This window comes from Candidozyma haemuli (genome assembly GCF_002926055.2).
Source record: "Candidozyma haemuli strain B11899 chromosome Unknown A_2014730914, whole genome shotgun sequence".
Classification (NCBI taxonomy): Eukaryota; Fungi; Ascomycota; class Pichiomycetes; order Serinales; family Metschnikowiaceae; genus Candidozyma; species Candidozyma haemuli.
Window position 1 is genome coordinate 1391828 of NW_020289906.1, and position 20288 is coordinate 1412115.

The window sequence follows — 20288 nt, forward strand, 5'->3', positions numbered from 1 at the left end:
ACCATTTACCATTACCACCTTCCACAATATGCCATTTAATCACCGATTCATATCAGTTCAGGAAACTGGATCTTTCGTTAGTGATTTAACTTTCTTCTTGATGAGTTTTTCGGGTTTGAGAACGTAGACACACTTCTTGTCGATCAGGATACATTCCTCTCGACTTGTCTCGATTTCTGACTTAGCCACGGATATGCACTTTCGGATCGTCGCTATCAATTCTTCGTAAATCTTTGTCAGGTCCGACTTTTGTGATGTGTTACTTGCCTCCAACGAACCTCCATTCGTCTCAGCTTTTTCTTCCCCATTCTCTTCTTTTACTTCGTCTGACAATTCCTCTTTGATAGTCTCCATCTTTTCATTCAGCTTTTCTTTAATGAACTTTAGCTTGAGATATTTATTTGTCACGCGCTTGTTACAATCGAATAATGCTGCCAAGGCGATCTGAGGTGGTGTGAAGAGGAAGGACACATCTCCTATTAGGGCATGGTCATTAAGCCATCTCTTTGCTTCGTCATACAAACCGCCTATAGTATCTATGTTGACGTCATACATCACGGGTGTTGGGTGCAAAAGGACTTGCTGGATGTCGAGGAAGAATCCGTAAAGTGGCCTAAAGGGATGGTGGACCAAAAGTGTAAACTTAAGAGACTGTAACACATCAAATTCCAAATTCAATATGTCCAGCTTTTCAGTACTCGGAAGCAAGCTGCAAAAAGAATCGATAGATATGAAATAATTTTCCAGTTTAGCTGCGAGAAAAACGCATGTAAAGACGATGTTCTTTGGCTGGTAAGACATGGGCGAGTTGAGAAGATAAAACCTTTGAAAGAACGAAACCGCTGTAGCCCTTACTTGAGTAGGCATACCAAAATGCACACATGTTTGGATAATCTGTTGCGCAAAGTACTGAAGATACTTTTGTTGTTCATCGAAAGTTATGAGATCAAGAAGTTTGTCAGATGTGAACTCATCAGCGAATTGCTCATAAACTTCTTTCTTCTCTAAAGAAAACTTCTTTTTGGCCTCCTCGAACCTTGCAAGTGCAGCGACACGTCCGTCTTCATGAGTGGTTTTCCTCAAGTTATCAAGCTCTTCAATAGTGAAAGACCAAAGCTGAAATTGGGACGATCGACGGTATAAGTCATCGATAGACACTTCCTTTTTCTTGCTGGAAGTTTCTTGCTTCTCAGGGACATGGCTATCGCTTTCTGCCATGGAGTGTCTGTGTTATCTAGGCGATGGCTGGATGGATAGTTATTTTGTAGTGTGTTTCTGCGCTTCCTCTATGAAGTGCAACTCCACCGAAGGCAAGTGAGAATCTTCAACACTTCAAAATAAGAAAATTCGAAACATTTGAAAAAACAAGGTAAATACTTTTTTTTTTTTTTTTGAAAACTATCCCTTTCTCATGCTGGTGGCAAATCACTCCTATTGCCCATAGTTATTTTCCGTACATGCTGCTGAAGCTACCAAGAGAAAACTACTAATAACGATGACATTCTCAAATGATTATAATGACATGTACACCCAAGATCTTATTTTACAACCTCAAACAGCCTAACACAGCACCATCTTCTCTACATAATTCCCCAGACATCTTCACAACCGTGACAGAATTTGGAGCATGCAACAGATGCAGACAAAGGATAGTTAGAAAGACCGATTTTCTCGTCAACGTACTCGTCGGCGAAATTGTCCTGTCCCCTTGCCATGGCTCCCACAAACACACATATACTTTCATTCTCGTCCAAGGTCTCCACGTAATCTTGCACTCTTCTTATTTCCGCGTCAAAACTTAAGGTGATCTTGCGACACTTTATTGGTAGATGATCCGTAATAGGGTTCTTAATCACCTTAAGTAACTTCTCCTCGGAGTTCACCAGGCGAATACTGAGTTTGTGCAATAGTTGAACCATCAAACCTGAGAATCTCTTAAATGTTCTAGGGATTCTGACACTTGGGTTGACCTCGATCAAAACACCTCTGGCTGTATGAATGAAAACCTGCAATCTTCCTGCCTTGTTGATTGGAGAGTCTAATAAGGTCAAAAGACATTGATGTGTGATGTCTGGTCTGGCTTCAGCGATATCACGACCCATTTTCCTCAACAAGCCCTGGTGATCATCACAGTTTAAAAGAGCGTACTTATCGCCCGCAGAGGCACCTGTGCCAATCTTGTGAGTCTCCAAGCATGCTTGAGATAACACAACGACTAATCTTTTCGTATCCTTGTCCTTGGATGTGAGGACCTGGGGTCTAGAGGGAACGAAAGAAGCAGGAGGAGCGGAAGTCTTCTGGGAGGAGCCGCTACCGGAGTTCTCCTTAAACTTTTCGTCTTCTGTAGATACAGCTGCCTTCGGGGTCTTCTCGTCAGCCATTATGTGGTACCTTAGAAGGGCTATCGAAGATGGTTTAGCGATGGATGCGATGAAAAAAATCAGCGAGGAGCTGCACGATGCGTTAACTATGGGGAGATAGAGAGGACATCGAAGTCCAGAAATTTCAAACGCTGGATATAAATAAGCAAAGAAAGACAAAAGAAAAAGAGAAAAGAAGGCTTTTGGTGTTGCGCAATCAAGAGCAGAATCTAGAAAATAATTGGACTTAAATCTGGTGCCGTGAAAGATCTGTCGTGGGCCTCCTAGTGTCTTTATCTGAAGATGTGCAGGAAATCGGTATCAAGGACCAGGTACCAACACTTGCAGAGCCACCAAAGTTCTGGATTCTGGTGGGCCTGAGCGAAAATAGATCCACATAAGCGATCGCATATATTGCATTTCTCGAGCTGCCATGTCTGATGAAAGTTTTGACGACGATGATCACTTACTTATGGAGCTCGTACGAGCTACCCAAAGACCTCCAGCTGGAAGCAGTACTGCTTGGACGAATGGCACAAACCAGGATACAATCGTGAATCCACAATCAGAAACCGAAAAACGACTTTTCAGTGCTGATGGAGAGATTGCTATTCTTCGAGCGCAGATACAATCATTACAAAGTCAAAAGACGGAAGAGATAACGCGTCTCCAGAATCAACTTGTGGCAGCTAAGACGCTGGGAGAGGCACAAGTCCACGCGCTTAAACAGTCAGTTCAGAGACTTGAGGATGAAAAGAAGTTTCTTGGTAATGAAGTTAGGGCTCTATCGTCTTCCAAGAGAAGAAAACTCGACTCTCTTGAAGAAGAACAAGCGAAGACGAAGATAAGTGTTCTAGATGCTACAAGTAACGCCATGGAATCAAATGAGTTCCAGAGTCATCGTGCCCAAAGCGCATTCTCAATTCAGATCCAGGATGATTGGTCTCAATTTTGCACCCATGTGTGGAATTCTACTATCTTGGGCAGTCCAAGAACTAATGCTGGCTTCTTGGAGAAAATCTCGATTGAGGAACCAATCTCACTTAACGAAAAGCTTCTAGTACCACGTGAGGCACCCCTTATGCCATGTATTTGGGCATTCATTTTACGACACAGGGACTTGAGATTGGACAAGCTTGTCCACACATTTTGTGATCATCTCGTAGGCCTTATAAAAGAGCTTCTTGTACGAGACAAGCTGACACTACCAGTTCCGTTTCTTATCTCCATGATCAATTCTGCTATTAGCTTCAAAAGCAGTGCTGTCAGCGAAAGCTTAGTTCTACTATTGACCAAAGAGTTGGCAACCATACTGAAGCGCTTTTTACATTTGCTAGATTGGGCTTTCGAAGCAGAAGATCCACTCTTGGGTAATCATGGAAAAACATATCAAGAGCAAGTTCTTGATCGTTTCACTATAACGCTTCTTTTCGACGTGATAGAAAATGCAGTAATGCTAGCCACTCAATACGGATCTTCTTTTGTTAAGTCGCTTTGGAATTCTGACCTGATGGACGTAGAGCTTGTTTTAAAGCTCCTACCGGAGAATACTGAACGCTTCAAGTCGGCGGCTCAGCCAAATCTTCTATTCAATTTCGTTGAGATGTTTTCTTCATCGCTTATTGAAGATGGAATCGCATTATCTGATGAACGCCTCGAGAAGCAGCTTGTTACATCATTAATCAAAGTCTTTCTTATTGACGTGGAGATAAAGCATGATTCGATGTTTTTCGGTTTGAATCGTGCATTGGGAAATAACCTTGATCTCGTTAAAATCCTTCAGATGGTCCCCGACGATCCTATGCCCCTCACAGGCCAACCTTTCGTCTCAGTACCATGTCCAACAGACGAGAAGGGCCTAAGTAAGGTCGAACGCTTTAGAATGCTTGAAGCACATGAACATCATATATTAAGTCTAAGACTCCGCATTGCTATCTTTTTGGAGTCTCTTATCACGGCTCCCTCCGCAAAAACGATGGGGATCTTGACTTGCAAAGAAAGCATGAAATCCATTGTTCGGATTATTGCATTAGAACAAAACCAAATCATTCACCAGCCTCGCTCCAAACATATTCATATGAGAATATCTATAGTGGGAATCTTCCTCAAAGTGCTATACTTTATAGCTGGCGAAATCGAGAATATCAACACGATTATATACCCGGAAACGCTTTACGAATTATTTGTGGTGCTCATGCGAATAGCATTTGGTTCAGATACTCTAACACAAGAGGCCACGAAAATCCTTACAAGCATTCGATGCCTGGGTTATGTTCATGTCCCTGTGTTCAATAAATGGTGCGAGGGTCGAGCTAGGCAGGTTGCCCACTTCAACGCTTATGATGCCAGCCCAGAGAAGCTAGCGGAGTTGGCAGCTATCGAAAGTGACTTTGCAAATGGGCTTGAGGTACCCTACGAGCAAGATACTATTGAGATCGCTAGAGAGATATTGAGCCTCTGTGTCAATCATGATGAAGCTGACAATCTCTACTTTAATATGAACTACGAAGGAGAATAAGTTTTTTTTCTAATGATGTATTAGTTACAAAATGATAAATTTCGCATAAGACGCTTAAGCAGACTTGACAGAAGTCTGGAAGCCGTTGTTGAATCTTCTGCTGACGTGCTTCAAGTAAGCCATTCTACCGGTACCGGTAGTTCTTCTTCTCTTGGCCTTCTGGGCCCAGTTGTGAGATCTCATCTTAGAAGATGGGTAGCCACAAGAAGCACAAGTCTTCTTCTGGGCGTGCAAAGAACGACGACCGCATCTGTTGCAAATGATGTGAGACTTGTTGTGTCTCTTACCCATAGATGGAGTACCCTCTGAAAAAGTTAGTATACGGATTTGTGGAGTCCCGAACCTAGAAGAGATTTCATTTCGAATGATGCAAATGGATATTCATAAACAAATGGATTATTAAATTTCATGCGGTTGGTGGATTGGATGATCTATAACTGGAAAAAACTCCTCTGACGTGGGAGGATTGGTCGCCGGAAGGAATATATCACATTGGCTGGCTCTTCGTGTGATCAAAACTGGACGGACTGTAGGAGACATTGGAATTCTAGCATTCTCTTCGTATCTAGCGGGACGGACACATTTCAAGGCATTACATACTACCCATGTTGACTGATTATTGATGTAGATGTAAAAGAGGAAACCGAATATGGGCTTTTTTTTTTTCGCAAGTACGATGCCAGGCGGAGAGTGGATGCCGGAAAATTTTCTGTGAGGGGTGTGTGTATAGTGATGGAGAAATTGACATCATGTGCCCTAGGGCACCAGCCCTAGGTCGCGGGTAGACTCTCGAAGATGTATGTTGTTCGCTGAACGTGCTGTACTTTTCAACTAGCATACATTCTAAGATAAGAAAAAGGTCAAAAACCTGCATTGTAGATTCGTTAGAAACAAAAAAAAATATCGTGTGGATAATTAGCAAAAAGAAATGCGCAAGCCCGGAATCGAACCGGGGCCCAACGATGGCAACGTTGGATTTTACCACTAAACCACTTGCGCGTTAATGAAAAATATGGGCTGCTCACAAATTATCTCGTTGCATCTGAAGTGCTCAAAATAGAGCTTTTTCAGCTATTTTTGGGAGCGGATTGCTTTTCTAATTTTTTAGATATCTTAATGGTCAGATTTGCAAAAACCCTGGCGATCTATGCCATATTTAGATCTTTATAATATTCAGAAGACTAAGCTAAGCATGTAATTGACTTGATTCACCCAACTCATGAAAGGCATTCAACTATCACCAGTGGTAAAGACGAGACCTTCTTGGTGTCAGCGTTCGTATTGTTGCCGAAAATTCCTTGCAGTACCATACTTTTAGAAGTCGATATCGATTCAGAGTCTCAAACACGTTCGATGGATGGATCCAGAAATTGAATGACCGAATCGCTTAGTAGCCAACGGTCACAATGCATCTGTAACATCCAGGGCTCGTCCTTCGGTCGTAGTCACAATATCTTCACGTGTGGTACATGCGAGAGACTAAGCTATCGCGTTTGTTTGTTTTGGCGACACGCTGGGATACAGGTGACCCAGATACCTGAGGCGATAAACACCGAAAATACCATCGTCTCTTCCATCAACAGCGATTTACAGGGTCATGGATTATCAATTCCCACCATCGTCCCCTGTCACTCACGACAGTGAGTCTAGAGCAGATCCTTTCTCCAAGCCCAAAAGCCTTGGCTATGAGTTGCCTCAGAGGGGAAGATTTGATTACCCTACGCCCAATCCATCCTCAACTGTGGGCAGATCTTCCTCGCCAGCAAGAAATACTGATGAGAAGGATCTTTCATTTGAAATTAAGCCTAAGACAACCGTCTCAATCAATCGTGATTTCAATATTATCAACCCAGATTCACAGGTTTTAAGGGTGCCGCTAGTGCCATCTAAGCCAATTGTGTTTATTGGTAGGAGTCTGAAGTCTTGTGATTTCTTCTTTAAAACACTCGATAAGGCCGTCTCGCGGACACATATCAAAATCGAACACAACAAGGAGAAGATAACTCTCCAGTGTTTGGGATATAACGGCTTTGGTATGGTGTTGCCTCGCATGTGCGAGGTGCGTAAGGTTGATGGGAAGGATCACCATTATAGTCTACTGGAAGCCAAGAAACCTTTGAAGTTGCAGAATCTTTCGAAAACCATCCACTTGGACTATCAGCACACGGAATTTCATGTTAGCAGGGGCGAGACAGTCGAATTGCCTTCATTTTCTAATGTCCTCGTTCAGATACGGGATAAGATTGTGCTAGTAAACCCTGCTGATTTTGAGGAGGACTTAACTGACGAAGAGACCATTGAATTGGTTAAACCAGTGTCTAGTGAGAAGCAAAGCGAGGAAGTTGTTCAGAGTCGGCCACTCAAACTCAATGATGACCCCTCCCATAATCTAAGCTCCTCCTCCGCTGCTGCTGATTTGTTCACCCCGAATCATAGTACTAAGTTCGAACCACAGACACCTCAAAAATTCCCTTTCCGCATAACGTCTGAAGAACCTACTCCGATCAAGACAACTAAGCAAAAAACTCCTCAATTCACGATCCATGAAGATAAATTAGAGGAGCTGACAGCACTTGCAGAAGATCCTGATCAGCAGTCTGAATCAAGGCCAGAAAGAAAAGAGCCAGGCTCAGCTCAGGAAGGCTTTAAGAGAGCTACAACTCCCTTAACAGAGAAAACCAATCACATTACAAGAAGCCCGCTTATTAAGCGTAGAGCGGTGAGTGAAGAACCTGTTAGCATCAAAAAGCAAAGAAAGGAGCCCGCTAGAGACTCCGAGGGGAAACTCATCATCGACGGTGCTTGTATTAAAGGCTTGAAGAATGTTCGGGAAATCAACAATATTCTCATCAATCACTTGGCATTTTCGAGGCTTTCCTCTACTCCGGCATCATTCTTGAATACGATCCTGGCAGTAGTCTCAGAGCTCTCTCTAGAGCAGTTACGCACGGTGCTTCACAATGTTGAATGCATCGGTGTCATTTACCGACAAGGTAAGGATGCCGCTGGTAAACCTCTTGAAGAGGAATACTACTACATCCCAGAGAATGATCAAGATCCCGAGAGAACAAAATTGGTAGGTTCAATAAAGGGTCACGGTGGGTTGAGAGCATGCAGAAGAAAGCATAAGCAATACTATTGGAAAAAGCCTGCCCCCATCAAAAAATAGATTAGGTACTATTTAAAATAACTATGCTTCTGTCTTAATCTTTTTAGGATGTGACCCACGCGAAATTTTTTGCCTTTTTCTTGTGCTCTCCAGATCCAAAGCATGAGCCTGGACTATGATAGTGCTCTCCTTTTTGACAGAACGTTCGTCCAGTGTTTCCATTTTAATGACCTCGACTTCATGTTTGACTTTCGCTCCATCCTTCTGGTTAATGCCATTATTCAAATCTGAAAGATCGGCAGCAAACATCACCAGTTGTGCCCAGCCGGAGTATTTACCGAATAAATCTTGAAGATGTAAGCGTACTTGATGATACGACACTTTATTCATGGTTTTTGGTCCCTTGTACTTGTAGTCTCTGGTAGCGATTTGCAAGACATGGGTGTCCACCGGCACCACGTCATGCTTGTCCAATGCCATTAGGCAAATACAGTCAGCGACCTTTGGTCCCACTCCCGATAATTGTAAGAGAAACTCATGCGCTTCATCATATGATTTAGATCTCTGATCATGGAGCGTTGCCATGGTTATTTCGGGTGTGTCAGGACTCATGAACATTTTTGCAGTTTGATTGATGTATTTCGCCCGATAGCCAAAGCCGAGATCCCGAAGCTTACTTTCCACATCTGGTCCAGCAAGAACATCAGGCTGAGGAAATGTAAAATAGGCATGATCTTCAAAATCATTTATATAAGTACCAAACTCCTGGCAGAGGGCATCGCACATTTTGGAAATTCGTTTAACATTATTGTTTGAAGAACATATAAACAGTACAACAGTCTCCCATGGATCCTGTCTTAAGATACGGATACCAGGAAATGTAGCAAAAGAGTCAGCTTTACTCTTTGCCTTGTATTTGAGTTCAACCTCTGACCATTGCTTGTATAGTTCCTCTAATTTCACATCCAAGTTGAAGTAGTCATGAATAAAGGCATGGGTTCTTTCATAAGCCTTTGAGATGAGGCTTGAGGAGTGTTCGCCATCTGGGAGAATACAAGCGTAGTGAAGCAGATCAGAATCTTGTTTTAAAAGAATGATTTGATCGTTTGCAGTAAAGCTCCAAATGGAGTTTACGTTCTTCCATCGAAATGTCTGGCCACAACGTAGAACGCGAGCTAAAGAAAGCTCTATTTGAGGCAATGGAATCAGTTTCCAGATCAAGTTAACTGTCATACCACAGAAAGATGAGCTAAGATACGTGAAAGGCAGATGGGTCGAAGGGCGCGTCTTATCGCACTGGAGTTCCGGAAAGGGTAATGTAATTACCATCAAGCGATTAACGCATCATGGTCCAATAAACCACAAATTTCACGAAGATATCATGGGTTTTTCATGGGGAGTTAGTCCGATATTAAAAATTGTTCTTTTTCTAATTACTGGGACTAAATTATTGTTTGGGATTTATCCAGATTTATTTTTGAAACGTTCTTTTTGATTTTGCAAATAATCAAGAACACTGATACGAAAGTATAAACGCGCAACTTTTGGTTACTCGTAGCACCAAGTCTTATACGTATATTGACTATATATTCTATATAAACGACAACAATGAACTGGATCAGTTGCCTAAAAGTTGAAACCTTTTGCTTAATAAATAGTTGAGGCTATCACGCAATTCGCCTAGGCCGTCGTGTAACAAGGCATAGAGGTCTTTGTCGAACAAAAGCTCACAGGACCTGCGGTAATGGGTAATTCCATGAAAGTCATGGAAGAGCTCGCCCTCATTAGGCTTTAAATATAAGGAGCAATTCCAGTTAAAAAAGGCAAAATAAGCTCTGGTTGTTTGGTGGTACAACAGCTTACACCTTGCGTATGACTCCTCCAATTCGGGTGCTTCTTCAGCCCATTTGAGAGATAGCGATGCAAATTCGGCGATGATTTCATCGCTTGACAGGCTCAATGAATTCTTCGAACGATTGAGCTCTTTCATTGACAAGCTGGCAGCGTCCTTGAAGCTGATGGAGGAACTGATAAGGGAGTCCCTGAAATCACGCATTTTTGTACCCATTGTAAGGGTCTTAGACCTCAAAGACCCATTTATACAGACAGACAAGTGGCTGAACATGTATTGAAATTGTTGAAGTACGTCTTCGACTTTTTCGTCGTAAGAGGTACAGTTTGGAGAGAGCTTGGATGCTGCGACTAACTCGGCAACTTCTTGTTCCAACAGTTTCGCCATCTCATAGTAGACAGCTTGACCATCCTCATATAGGAGATGGTTATCGTTAATTGTGTGCAACTTTTTAAGTGCATAGGAGAGCTTTTGCAAATTTTCGAAAGAAGGACCAGCCTGCTCACTCTCAGTAGAAGAAGGCTCCGGAACTTCAAAAATTGCAGTTTTTGAGATTAAGTCTTGAGGAGGTTGAGACAATCCCTCTTGTGCTTTAGGAGACAGAATAGAGCTGTCATCACCAACAGCGTGGTTGTTATTCTTGCCATTTGTGTCCCTCCGGCGCACAAAGAATCTGTTGTAGAATCTGTTGCGCTTACTTGTCTTCTTTTTCTTTTCTTTCGGTAGTTGTTGTGTTTCCTTCTTTAATTGAAGGACACTCTTCTTGGTCTTTCTAGAGATATGGTTTTGTTCGTTGTTTAACTTCACAAATGCTTGGGAAGAATCATCAAGAAGTCGAGTCGCAGTGGTGCTGGTATCGCTATCAACGACTGAGAAGAGCGAAGTCCCCCGAAGGGAGTCTTTACAGGACTCCAATGAGCGGCGAACAGAGGACACCTTTTTAAGTTCATTTTTCCCCGTCGCTCTATTTTGTTCTTGTGAGCTTTCGAACACTTCATTACTCAAGCATGGCTTACATTCATGAACCTCTTCTGTTCTTGAGGGAACAATGTTGGTATCGTTTTCTCTCATTGTCAATTTTGTTTTTGATTTTTTATAAGTCAACTTTCTTGTAAGTTGGCTGATCGACTTCCGGAAGCGGCGAGTCGAAAGTTTATTTGTAGTGCAATTGGTGGTGTTACTGGCGGCGATCATGTTGCAATAAAATAGTGGTGGATAATTGAGAAAAAAAAAAAACTAAACCACCATCGTGGCTTTATAGTAAGACAGCTAGAGGAAAAGTTCTTTGAAGTTCTATTAGCTAAACCAAGCAACTCGTACACATTATCACTTGTAATGCTTTAAAGGAAAGTGGAATTCAGGAGTTGCCTCAATTGACATTTCGCAATTTGCAACGCCTTAATTGATGTTACAACTAAAGTAAGTGCACCGTTTACATCAATCGGGGAAAGAAAACGATCTGTTTCTTTTTTCTAAGTCACCGGTGCATTCTTCTGGAACGTTCAACAGTGAAAGATTTTATTCCTTCCGTTGGGAAACAATTCACCATCTAGGTTCTTACAGTCATTCTGAAAGCTCTACCACACTTGCCAAACTTTGAAACGTGAAACACTCTTTCCTTCACTCCTCTAGTCGTTTAGATTATCTGCAAGGTTGTATAAGTAGCTGACAGTATATTGTAGATGAGCATGATAATCTGTACCGCTGATGACTTCTTCTTCAAACCATGATCGAATAAAAGGTATAAGGGATCAGAAACTCTCTGATAATTTGTAGATCTTTAACGATTATAAATACGAACTCATTATCAACAAGATGATGTAACGTTTCAGTGCCCCAGACCAACATACTGCACCAGTCGCGTACGCTATGTTGATGTACTGAATCATTGTTCCTCTGACAAGTTGATGGAAGAGAAATGTCCTTTATGCTTCAAGCAGTTCCCACTAGCTTTCCTTGAACGCCATGTGAATACTTGCCTCGACACTTTGGAACTGCTGCTGCCAGATCCATCAGCTAATACAGCTGAAGCTGGCGATGGCGACTCCACCAAGCTTATCCAAGAAGACGCGAAACAGCATGACCCTTTTGCTGCGTTAGGATTAAAGGCCGACTCAAGAAAGAGCAATGATAAACAGAATAAGAAAGCTAAGGCGACATTGACTAGCATTCTAATAGCCGAAAGGAAGCTCAAGCGAAAGCAGGAGGATCTTGAAAGGGAGATCAAGAGACAGACATTAGATCAGGAACAGGACGTACAACGCGCTGTACCGCAAGTTGATCAGGGCCAAGCTGAGTCAAGCAGTCCAGCTGAGCATACAGTTGATGGCGGAATTATTAATTCCCAGCTGGTGACGAAATCTCAGCTTGAGAGTACGCAAACAATCCCAAGCAGTCCGGATCTAGAAGAAGAAGCTAGATACAAAGCCCGTAATCAAGAAATTTTACGGCTACGAAGAGAAGCCGAACTTCCTTTGGCACAAAGGTTACGGCCGAAAACCTTGGATGATTTCTTTGGACAAGAAAAGCTTGTTGGGCCTAATGGCATTCTCCGTAACATCATGAATGCGGATCAAATACCATCATTCATACTTTGGGGCGTACCTGGAGTGGGGAAAACCTCTTTGGCTCGAATAATCGCATCTTCTTCCAACTACAAGTTCGTTGAAATATCTGGAGCTGATAGTAACGCGAAGAAGTTAAAGGAAGCGTTTGCTAACGCTCAATCCGAGAAACAGCTCTCAGGACAGAAGACCATACTATTTCTCGACGAGATTCATCGATTCAACAAAGCAGTGCAAGATCTCCTTCTTCCTGTTCTCGAGAAGGGTACTATAACTGCCATAGGTGCTACAACGGAGAATCCTTCTTTCACACTAAACAATGCTCTTCTATCACGGATGCATACTTTCGTTATGGAACCCCTATCACTGGAAGCATTAGTCAAAATTTTGAATCGTGGACTTTTCTTGATCAACAAGACCAGAAAGCTAGTCCATAAACTCCATTTGATCGCTATAAGCAGAGATGCTATTGATCATATCGCACGCACGAGTACTGGTGATTCACGCGTTGCGCTCAATATCCTCGAGTCAATTAATGCATACTTATCAGGCTTGTCTTACAAGGCTATCAAAAAGAATGAGCCCGGCAAAGAGATTATCGAGCCACAACCTAAGGTGGGTGTTATCAAAATCGGTATGGATGAGCTTAAACCGCTTCTAGAGACACACAACTTCCATCAGATGTATGATAGAGTGGGAGAAAACCATTACGATACTATCAGTGCATTCCACAAGTCTGTTCGTGGATCCGATGCCGACGCAGCGATATTCTACTTGGTTCGCATGATTAGCGGTGGCGAAGATCCACTCTTCATTGCCCGACGGATGATAGTAATCGCAAGTGAAGATATTGGTCTTCGGGATTCTTCTTGTCTACCGTTTGCGATAGCCGCAATGGAAGCAATACAGTTTGTTGGGATGCCAGAAGGAGAGATTATCCTCGCACATTGTGCCGTAAAGCTCGCTAGGGCCCCTAAATCTACCAAGTCTTATCGGGCTCTCAGGGGCGCTCAAGCGTTACTCAAGGAAAACCCAGATGCTCTGAAACTTCCAATTCCATTGCACCTACGAAATGCCCCACAAAGCTAATGAAGGAGCTAGGTTATGGTGACACATACAAGTATAATCCCAGTTATAAACATGGGAAGGTTGTTCAAGAATTTCTACCTCCTGAACTCGAAGGCACGAGCTTTGTGGAGAAGGACCACTTCAAAGATGGAGAGGATGTCGATGTCTCCTCGGATGAGATGAAGAAATTCGAGGAGGAGCGTCAAGCTTACGAAATTTACAAATATGAAAAGCAAAAAGATGCTGAAAAGAAGGAAGAGGAGGTTCGTATGCGTTCCAAGCGACACACGACCCAACTCATTTCACTGGTGGAAAACGCTGCAGAAAGACTTAGCAGCTATGATGAGTTTTTGGATAAAAGCGATCAGCCTGAGTATTTCGATTGCAACGAAAACGATACCTATTCTGACGATCCTGAGGCTTCGCATAATTTTGAGTGCTCATACGATGAATTCACAAACGATCGCGGTTTAGAGCAGCATAACGCTTTTAATCACGATGAATCTACGGGCAACGATGATCTGTGCCAGCAAGAAAGATCATTGCAGTACGTAGAATGATTACTTAACATATATATCTGTGTATATACTTGAAGTCGCCCGAACAAACGGATCGCTGACAGGATATTCGTACTCGGTCATCGTCTTTCGGCTAAGCGGTTTTGGCATACTGATTACCTTCGGGAGCACTCTTTTGTCCACGAACTCCCGGAATACTAGAATTAGGAGCCCAATAATCAATAGTAGGAGCCATATACCAAGAAAGACACAAGATACAACTAGTTCGATGAATAGCGACTTTCGATAAGTTCTGATGAGTCGGTCCCCGGCACTCCTCAATGCTCCCCCAATCTTACTCTGGTCATTTGTAGCATCATTCAAGGTATCGGTCATTAAACTCCTCATCTTCTCCTCGGGAAGGGTAGGATATTCAATCTTTAAATTTCTATTGACCCACTGAAGGCCGTCTTCAACCTTTTCTAGTTTCCTCCCAATGGTGCAATAGACAATAGTGTGAAGAGGTGACGCGAATGGGGTCCCACCAAAGACCGAATTTATGGTATCATTTATTGATCTCTCTGCATCGATCAAATTGTCGTAGAGACTTTCAGATGTTCTGGCAATGGAGCCAAAAAGGGCGTCGTTTAGGCTTTCCAGCAGGTTGTCTAATGCAAATTGAGTTTCTGAAATGTACGCGTCAACGTTTCTTTGCATTGTACCGTTGTGTACTGGAGTACTTTCATGGTCGAACATTGCATTCAAACGGTTGGATGTTATCAATAGAAGCCAGTATTGTAAGCCGACAATCAAAAGACCTGCTAAGCCCAAAAGAAGGCAGTTGACTGCTGATGGTGATGAAAGATAGTTTAGAAGCCACTTGACTCGGTAGTTGATATCGAGGTTCATTAAAATCATACCAAAACGATTACGTTGAATTTCCAAAACGTTACCAATTCGGTCAGGGCTGTTTTCTAAGGTTAGTTCCTCGATGTACCTGACTCTCCGTCTGTGTGAACGATGAGCCAAAAAGACCAAGGCCATAATAACAAACAAAATTGATAAACCAAGCCCCAATATAATCCAAGAGCATGTAGACGCTACCAGTGACTTCATAGAAATAAACTCGTTATCAAGTTTATCACATGTGCTACTAGTTGTGCTTCTCTGATAGGCATCTATCTCGGCAAAATCTAGCGTTGCGTTATTAGAAGTTAAAGCGTCCACTTCTTTCCTGAGGATATCTATCGGGCGGGTTACGACTGCAGTCAAATTAGATAGTACTTCCTCATAGTCTGGAATCTTGTTGGATAAGTCTGATAAATCATCGATAAAAGATGTGGGAATCGTGATGTTTTTGATAGTGGAGGCTGTTAGATTAACCGTTTCAACAGCTGAAGACAAGTCACTTGTGTCTGCATCAGTGAAGAAGGATTTGATGCCTTTCAATGTAGTGACAAAGCCGTTTACGACCGTGGATAAGCCATCCAAAGCACTATTGAAACCTTTGAGGAACTCATTCACAACCTGCTCAACGCCTTCTGTTACTGTCCTTACAGCATCTGTCAATATCTCAATGGTTCCTTTCACGAACGCTGTACAAAGGCAAGTGAATGTTCCGAGATAAACCTCTATGACAAACCCTATGAGTGCTTTTAAGATCGCCAAAGCAAGGCGAAGAACCATCTGTAATTGACCTTTTAGGTTATTGATACATTGTTGAATAACATAATTGGTCATCTGCGATATAGCATGAGGAAGCAGACCAGCTTGTCTCAGCAATTCATCCATTGACTGGCATGCTTGGTCCGCTTGTAATTGGCAGTTAGTGATGCCAGCTATAAGGGCATTCTTGAAAAGGTAGACCTTAACAATCAAAAGAACAAGCACAATAACATATTTATCAAGCCAAATTTGACTTAATTGCTCAGAAAAATTCAAATAAAAACGCATTTCTGTCGAATTATCAGCAGCAGGGTCTACACTTATAGCGAAGAGGAGTTTGGAAGCTCAAACACGGCTGAAACAACGACGTGCATGTTGCATTATAATATGTTTAGAAAGAGCTCTATGGGTCATTCCGAATGCATTAAAGAAGAAACAACCCGTTGCACCTTCCTTTTATAGATTCAAAACCTGCTGGAATAGGTGAACATGTTCGGTGGATACTTTATTTGCAACCATTTTGATGTGCAGTTCGATGGCATCTCAACACTTATGCCCCTCAGATAAGCGTATGGATCTATTGTCAGAACATTAGCCCCATAACTGAGTACTGTAACTTCTTCTTCCTTGATAAAAATTAACCAGGTCTTTCGAAAGTGTTCAATACTCATCAAGGTCTATACTCCCTTGAGGCTATCTGCATCTATTAGGGCATCCACAGGACAACTGACGCACAAACCTGTCATTTTTTTACGAAGTATCACACTGCCCCTGCTTCTCCTGCCAGACAATTTAACCCGCTTGTCATTCGAATAATACCTTACAAAAGCTTAGGATCGAAGGAGACCAGAAAGAAGACTGAAACCAAGTTTTCGTTTGTGGTCACATGATGGTATTCACCTGAGGGCACTCATGTGATCTAACCAGGTAGCACACGACCATAGGAACCAATCAGAAACCGGTATTGAATCTATATGCAGTTCTAGTTTGGTTTGCCACGTTGGCGTGAAGCAAAAGCGAAGAAAAGAAAAGTGAAGTGTAGTAGAATTCACAATAACGATGCAAGTTTCCTGCATATAATCCCGGTGTTGGCAATGCCAGGCGATAAACAAAAAAGCTCACGAAAGATTCTCTTAGTACATACCACTACAGCAACTCATCATGTCTGAACAGCCAAAGGAAGAGAAGACGGACAGCACTCACATCAACTTGAAAGTGAGCGACGGTACCGCAGAGATCTTTTTCAAGATCAAGAAAACCACCCCTATGAAGAGATTGATGGAAGCCTTCTGTAAGAGACAAGGTAAGTCCATGGAGTCTTTGAGATTCTTGATTGACGGCACTCGTGTGTCGCCTGACAACACTCCAGAGGATCTTGACTTGGAAGATGGAGACGTCATCGAAGCTCACCGTGAGCAGGTTGGTGGTTCAAGGTAAGGTAAATACACCGTGTAAATGTACAAAGAGTTTTGGAAAGGATATTGTAAGCGAAAGCATCAAATACGAAGACGCCTAAGGAAAGCAAAGAAAGCAAAGAGGAGATGACTAGAGGAGAGAGCAGCTCAGGTCAAGGGGGAGCGGCCTTTAGATGTGGAGAGCGGTTTTGAGGACTATCCCGGTTTTCTCGTTTACATGAAGTGCCTGCTTTCATATCAAGGCTACTCTCATCCTAATGAATGATGACAAACTACGTGCCACCCGAAGTCCCATGTTGTTCTGATGCTTTCTGATAAAGCGTGGTTCGCAGCGCCGCACATATTTGCAACCATTAGGCGAACGACCAGAGTGGTGGGAGAAGAAAAGTAAAAGCATGTTTACGGCAGAAGAACCCTACAGAAGTCTAAATGAAATAAACCATGAGGGACACATTGAAACCACGAATTCTCCAATGTGGAGAGGCGTGGTCACAGCAAAGGCTTCCTCCCTAGACCCCCATAGATAAGCCATACATTCCCTCCAAACAAGGCAAAGCATAGCGAGGTGTCAAAAATCAGCAGCACGTAGATCAGCCAAAGTCAAAGAAGTGTCCACCCCCACAAACCGTCACAATGCCTGCCAGACAATCCCCATCCAGGGGGTTCCTGGTCCATCGCCTGACGCTGTGGAGAGAAGGGTAAAGTGGAGGTGCGACCCCAGGACGGGCACAAGTTTTCCCCTGAACACCACCATTCCTTAAAAGTCCCCTTCCCACCACTTCCACTGCTTTCCATGGTTGAACGAAAAGTGGTGTTTTTGTTAGCAAGCGGGGCCCTGGCACTCGGTGGCGTAGCCGTTTTAGCTTCTGCCCGGCAATTACCCTGGAGCTACTTCTTTGCTCTAGGGGTATTCTTTCTTTATTTCACCGTGGTGTTCGCTAGGGCCTACCGCGGGGCCAGGCAGAACGAGGCCGAGAGCCAGGGCGAGGGAGAAGAGGAGCGAGCGCTCCAGGGGCCGGAGCCAGATGACTACGTTTGAAAGAGCAAAAGAGAGATGTTGGGGAAAGTGAAAGTCTCTTTTTGGTAAAGAATGTACTGGAAAAACGCAAATGAGCAAATTACGAAGACTTGCCGTAAAGAAGGAAGTCATGGGCTTGTCTGGCGGTGGACTGGGGAAGTCACCCAGTGGGAGGCTTTCGCAGACCAAAGGGTCCAGGGAGGCTAAACAAACAATTAGTGGAAACGGCCCCGCAGGCCGGACGTTAAGGTCCGTTTCCGTGACGCTCTGGCCCCCCGGCAAGGCTCCCATACACTTCGGATACTTTTGTGCAAATCATGGTGCCATTTTGTAGAGTGCGGTGGAAGTCCACCAGGAACTGTTCCGAGGTCCAGCGAAGGCGCTTTCACGGCGGTTTCTACGCCATAGAATAAATTAAAAGTTCCAGAAAAGTAGAAGGTAACAGCCAGGGGTCATCATGGACCGTCTCATTAGCTGCACTGGCCCCATTCATGGGTGGTGGCACCGGAATTTCTGTTTTTCCTGGGGCGCTCTTTCCCCAGCTTTTCACGCTCGGAAGAACGGATGTACCTCGGTTCAACTTACGTCAGACGAGCTCTTGCACCCAAAACGCTCCGTCACTTCCCGGTCAGAGTATATAAGGCCGTCTGTGCCTGCTGCTTTTTTTCTTCTGCCTTCATCACCAACAACAATCATATAAAATGTGTTCTCCAGCTATCTGCGGTATTTGCCACCACAAGTCTTGGACCGGCTGCGGCTCCCACGTCTCCAACGTTATGGACTCTTCTTCAAGAGAAGACTGGTGCACTTGCGAGCCCATTGACGATGCCCAGGAGCACGGTTACCCACCAAGAGCAGGTACCGGGTTTGCCAAAGCTTCGCCACCAAAATAGGCGTTGCAGTATATGTTAGGTGATTGATTGATTGATTTAGGAGAGGGGGTGAACAATTTTGGGAGCGGCGAGGTGTGGGCCGCTGGTACATAGGTAATAACAGGAACTAGATAAGAAGGTGTAGAAACTGATAGGGATGAAAGTGGGATGGGGTGGGCCCACCCTGAATCTGGGGAACCTGGGGTACGGTATTGTAACAGGGAAAAGCCTATCTACTAGCATACGAGATGAGCTGAGTCTTGTTCATACAATCAGGTGATTTCCCAATCAGCAACTAAGGAATTGGTTTTGTGGCTCTGTGGTGGTGGTATTTTTTCCAGTTCCATCGGAATCTTCCCGACATTGCTGATCCAACGGTCGCCCAGGGCTGCCTTGCAGGCTTGTGATAGTCCGATAAGCCACAGCCTGCGGTTGGCTGCAAAAGAAGAGAGACTCGGGATACGACCGGTTTGACTCTTGGTCTTGTATTTTCCGAATTATTCCATTGTATTTGCGCTTGAAAGACTTGTTTCCGGTTTGTTTTAACTTCCTTCAGTGCCAGGCTTTCGCAGTAAGTTTCTCCGGGGTAACCAGGAAACATGATTCCGACTTGTGTGGTGTGACTTCCACTTGACTTCAGCAACAAGTGGAATACTCTATTTTCTTTCTTGTACTTTTCCTTTTTTTTACCTTTGTCTTGCCACTTCTTTTTGCCTTGCACTGTTTTCAAGGTTTCTGACGGGCTAACTCGGGTACTTAGCATTTAATGCATCTCTTCCTAATTCGGGAAGACCTCTAACACAGCCAGGACTCTTGTCTACATATCCTTGCCACCAGTACATGAATAACCAATCGTATTAGTTCTTTGTGCCGACGAAACCTCTTGTATTTTATTCAGTAGTGATTCAAAGCTTTTGCTCACAAGAAAAGTTCTTGGGTTCTAAGCTCTCGATCTCTGAGTGAATGACGTTTTACAACCTTATCAGAAGCGCAATCCGAAGCTGAAGTTCAAAGCGCTTGGATACTCAAGCCAATCGTATCAATTGGTGGAGGAAATTGGCCAATTCGCCGTAACAATGTTTGAGCTTCCACTGTTACCGGAAAATTCGGTTTAGAGGCGCCTCACTCACACTTAGCCCTCCACGAATTTCCACTGCCTCCTTGGAATGCCGTCTTTCTCATACCTGGCACTAAAAATCCAGCCACGAATTTAGACTTACCTGTAACTTTAACCCCTCATTCTTCTCCTTCTTTAAGTTCCAGTTTGTCATCATCTACGTCTCCATCTTCAGCTTAGTCGAAACTATTTCTGGTTCGAAATGGCTGCGAAAAAGGAACGAGGGCTCCTCA

General features: G+C 43.5%; 8 protein-coding genes and 1 non-coding gene across 9 annotated transcripts; 4 read left to right on the plus strand and 5 right to left on the minus strand. All coding sequences in view use genetic code 12, as the record gives it.

Moving 5' to 3' along the window:
* Positions 1-57: 57 nt before the first annotated feature.
* Positions 58-1218, minus strand: CXQ85_000615 (TFIIH complex kinase subunit; the record flags this gene model as incomplete). The annotated part of the gene is made up of 1 exon (XM_025484358.1): positions 58-1218. The coding sequence occupies one exon, from the start codon at positions 1216-1218 to the stop codon at positions 58-60; it is 1161 nt and encodes a 386-aa protein (XP_025342573.1).
* A 362-nt stretch (positions 1219-1580) lies between these two features.
* NEP1 (18S rRNA pseudouridine methyltransferase) lies at positions 1581-2381 on the minus strand (the record flags this gene model as incomplete). Its single annotated transcript, XM_025484359.1, has 1 exon — positions 1581-2381. One exon carries the CDS (start codon positions 2379-2381, stop codon positions 1581-1583), a length of 801 nt encoding a protein of 266 aa, XP_025342574.1.
* Positions 2382-2793: 412 nt separating this feature from the next.
* CXQ85_000617 (uncharacterized protein) lies at positions 2794-4878 on the plus strand (the record flags this gene model as incomplete). Its single annotated transcript, XM_025484360.1, has 1 exon — positions 2794-4878. The coding sequence occupies one exon, from the start codon at positions 2794-2796 to the stop codon at positions 4876-4878; it is 2085 nt and encodes a 694-aa protein (XP_025342575.1).
* A 929-nt stretch (positions 4879-5807) lies between these two features.
* CXQ85_000618 lies at positions 5808-5877 on the minus strand. Its single transcript has one exon. It is a non-coding gene; the product is annotated as a tRNA-Gly (tRNA).
* Positions 5878-6475: 598 nt separating this feature from the next.
* Positions 6476-8047, plus strand: TOS4 (Tos4p; the record flags this gene model as incomplete). Its single annotated transcript, XM_025484361.1, has 1 exon — positions 6476-8047. The coding sequence occupies one exon, from the start codon at positions 6476-6478 to the stop codon at positions 8045-8047; it is 1572 nt and encodes a 523-aa protein (XP_025342576.1).
* Positions 8048-8068: 21 nt separating this feature from the next.
* On the minus strand, positions 8069-10910 carry OGG1 (8-oxoguanine glycosylase; the record flags this gene model as incomplete). Its single annotated transcript, XM_025484362.1, has 2 exons — positions 8069-9066; positions 9659-10910. 2 exons carry the CDS (start codon positions 10908-10910, stop codon positions 8069-8071), a joined length of 2250 nt encoding a protein of 749 aa, XP_025342577.1.
* An 836-nt stretch (positions 10911-11746) lies between these two features.
* Positions 11747-14031, plus strand: CXQ85_000621 (ssDNA-dependent ATPase; the record flags this gene model as incomplete). The annotated part of the gene is made up of 2 exons (XM_025484363.1): positions 11747-13281; positions 13440-14031. 2 exons carry the CDS (start codon positions 11747-11749, stop codon positions 14029-14031), a joined length of 2127 nt encoding a protein of 708 aa, XP_025342578.1.
* Positions 14032-14122: 91 nt separating this feature from the next.
* PRM1 (pheromone-regulated protein) lies at positions 14123-15921 on the minus strand (the record flags this gene model as incomplete). The annotated part of the gene is made up of 2 exons (XM_025484364.1): positions 14123-14268; positions 14328-15921. The coding sequence occupies 2 exons, from the start codon at positions 15919-15921 to the stop codon at positions 14123-14125; spliced, it is 1740 nt and encodes a 579-aa protein (XP_025342579.1).
* Positions 15922-16794: 873 nt separating this feature from the next.
* On the plus strand, positions 16795-18959 carry CXQ85_000623 (small ubiquitin-related modifier; the record flags this gene model as incomplete). Its single annotated transcript, XM_025484365.1, has 2 exons — positions 16795-17052; positions 18807-18959. 2 exons carry the CDS (start codon positions 16795-16797, stop codon positions 18957-18959), a joined length of 411 nt encoding a protein of 136 aa, XP_025342580.1.
* Between the last annotated feature and the right edge of the window lie 1329 nt (positions 18960-20288).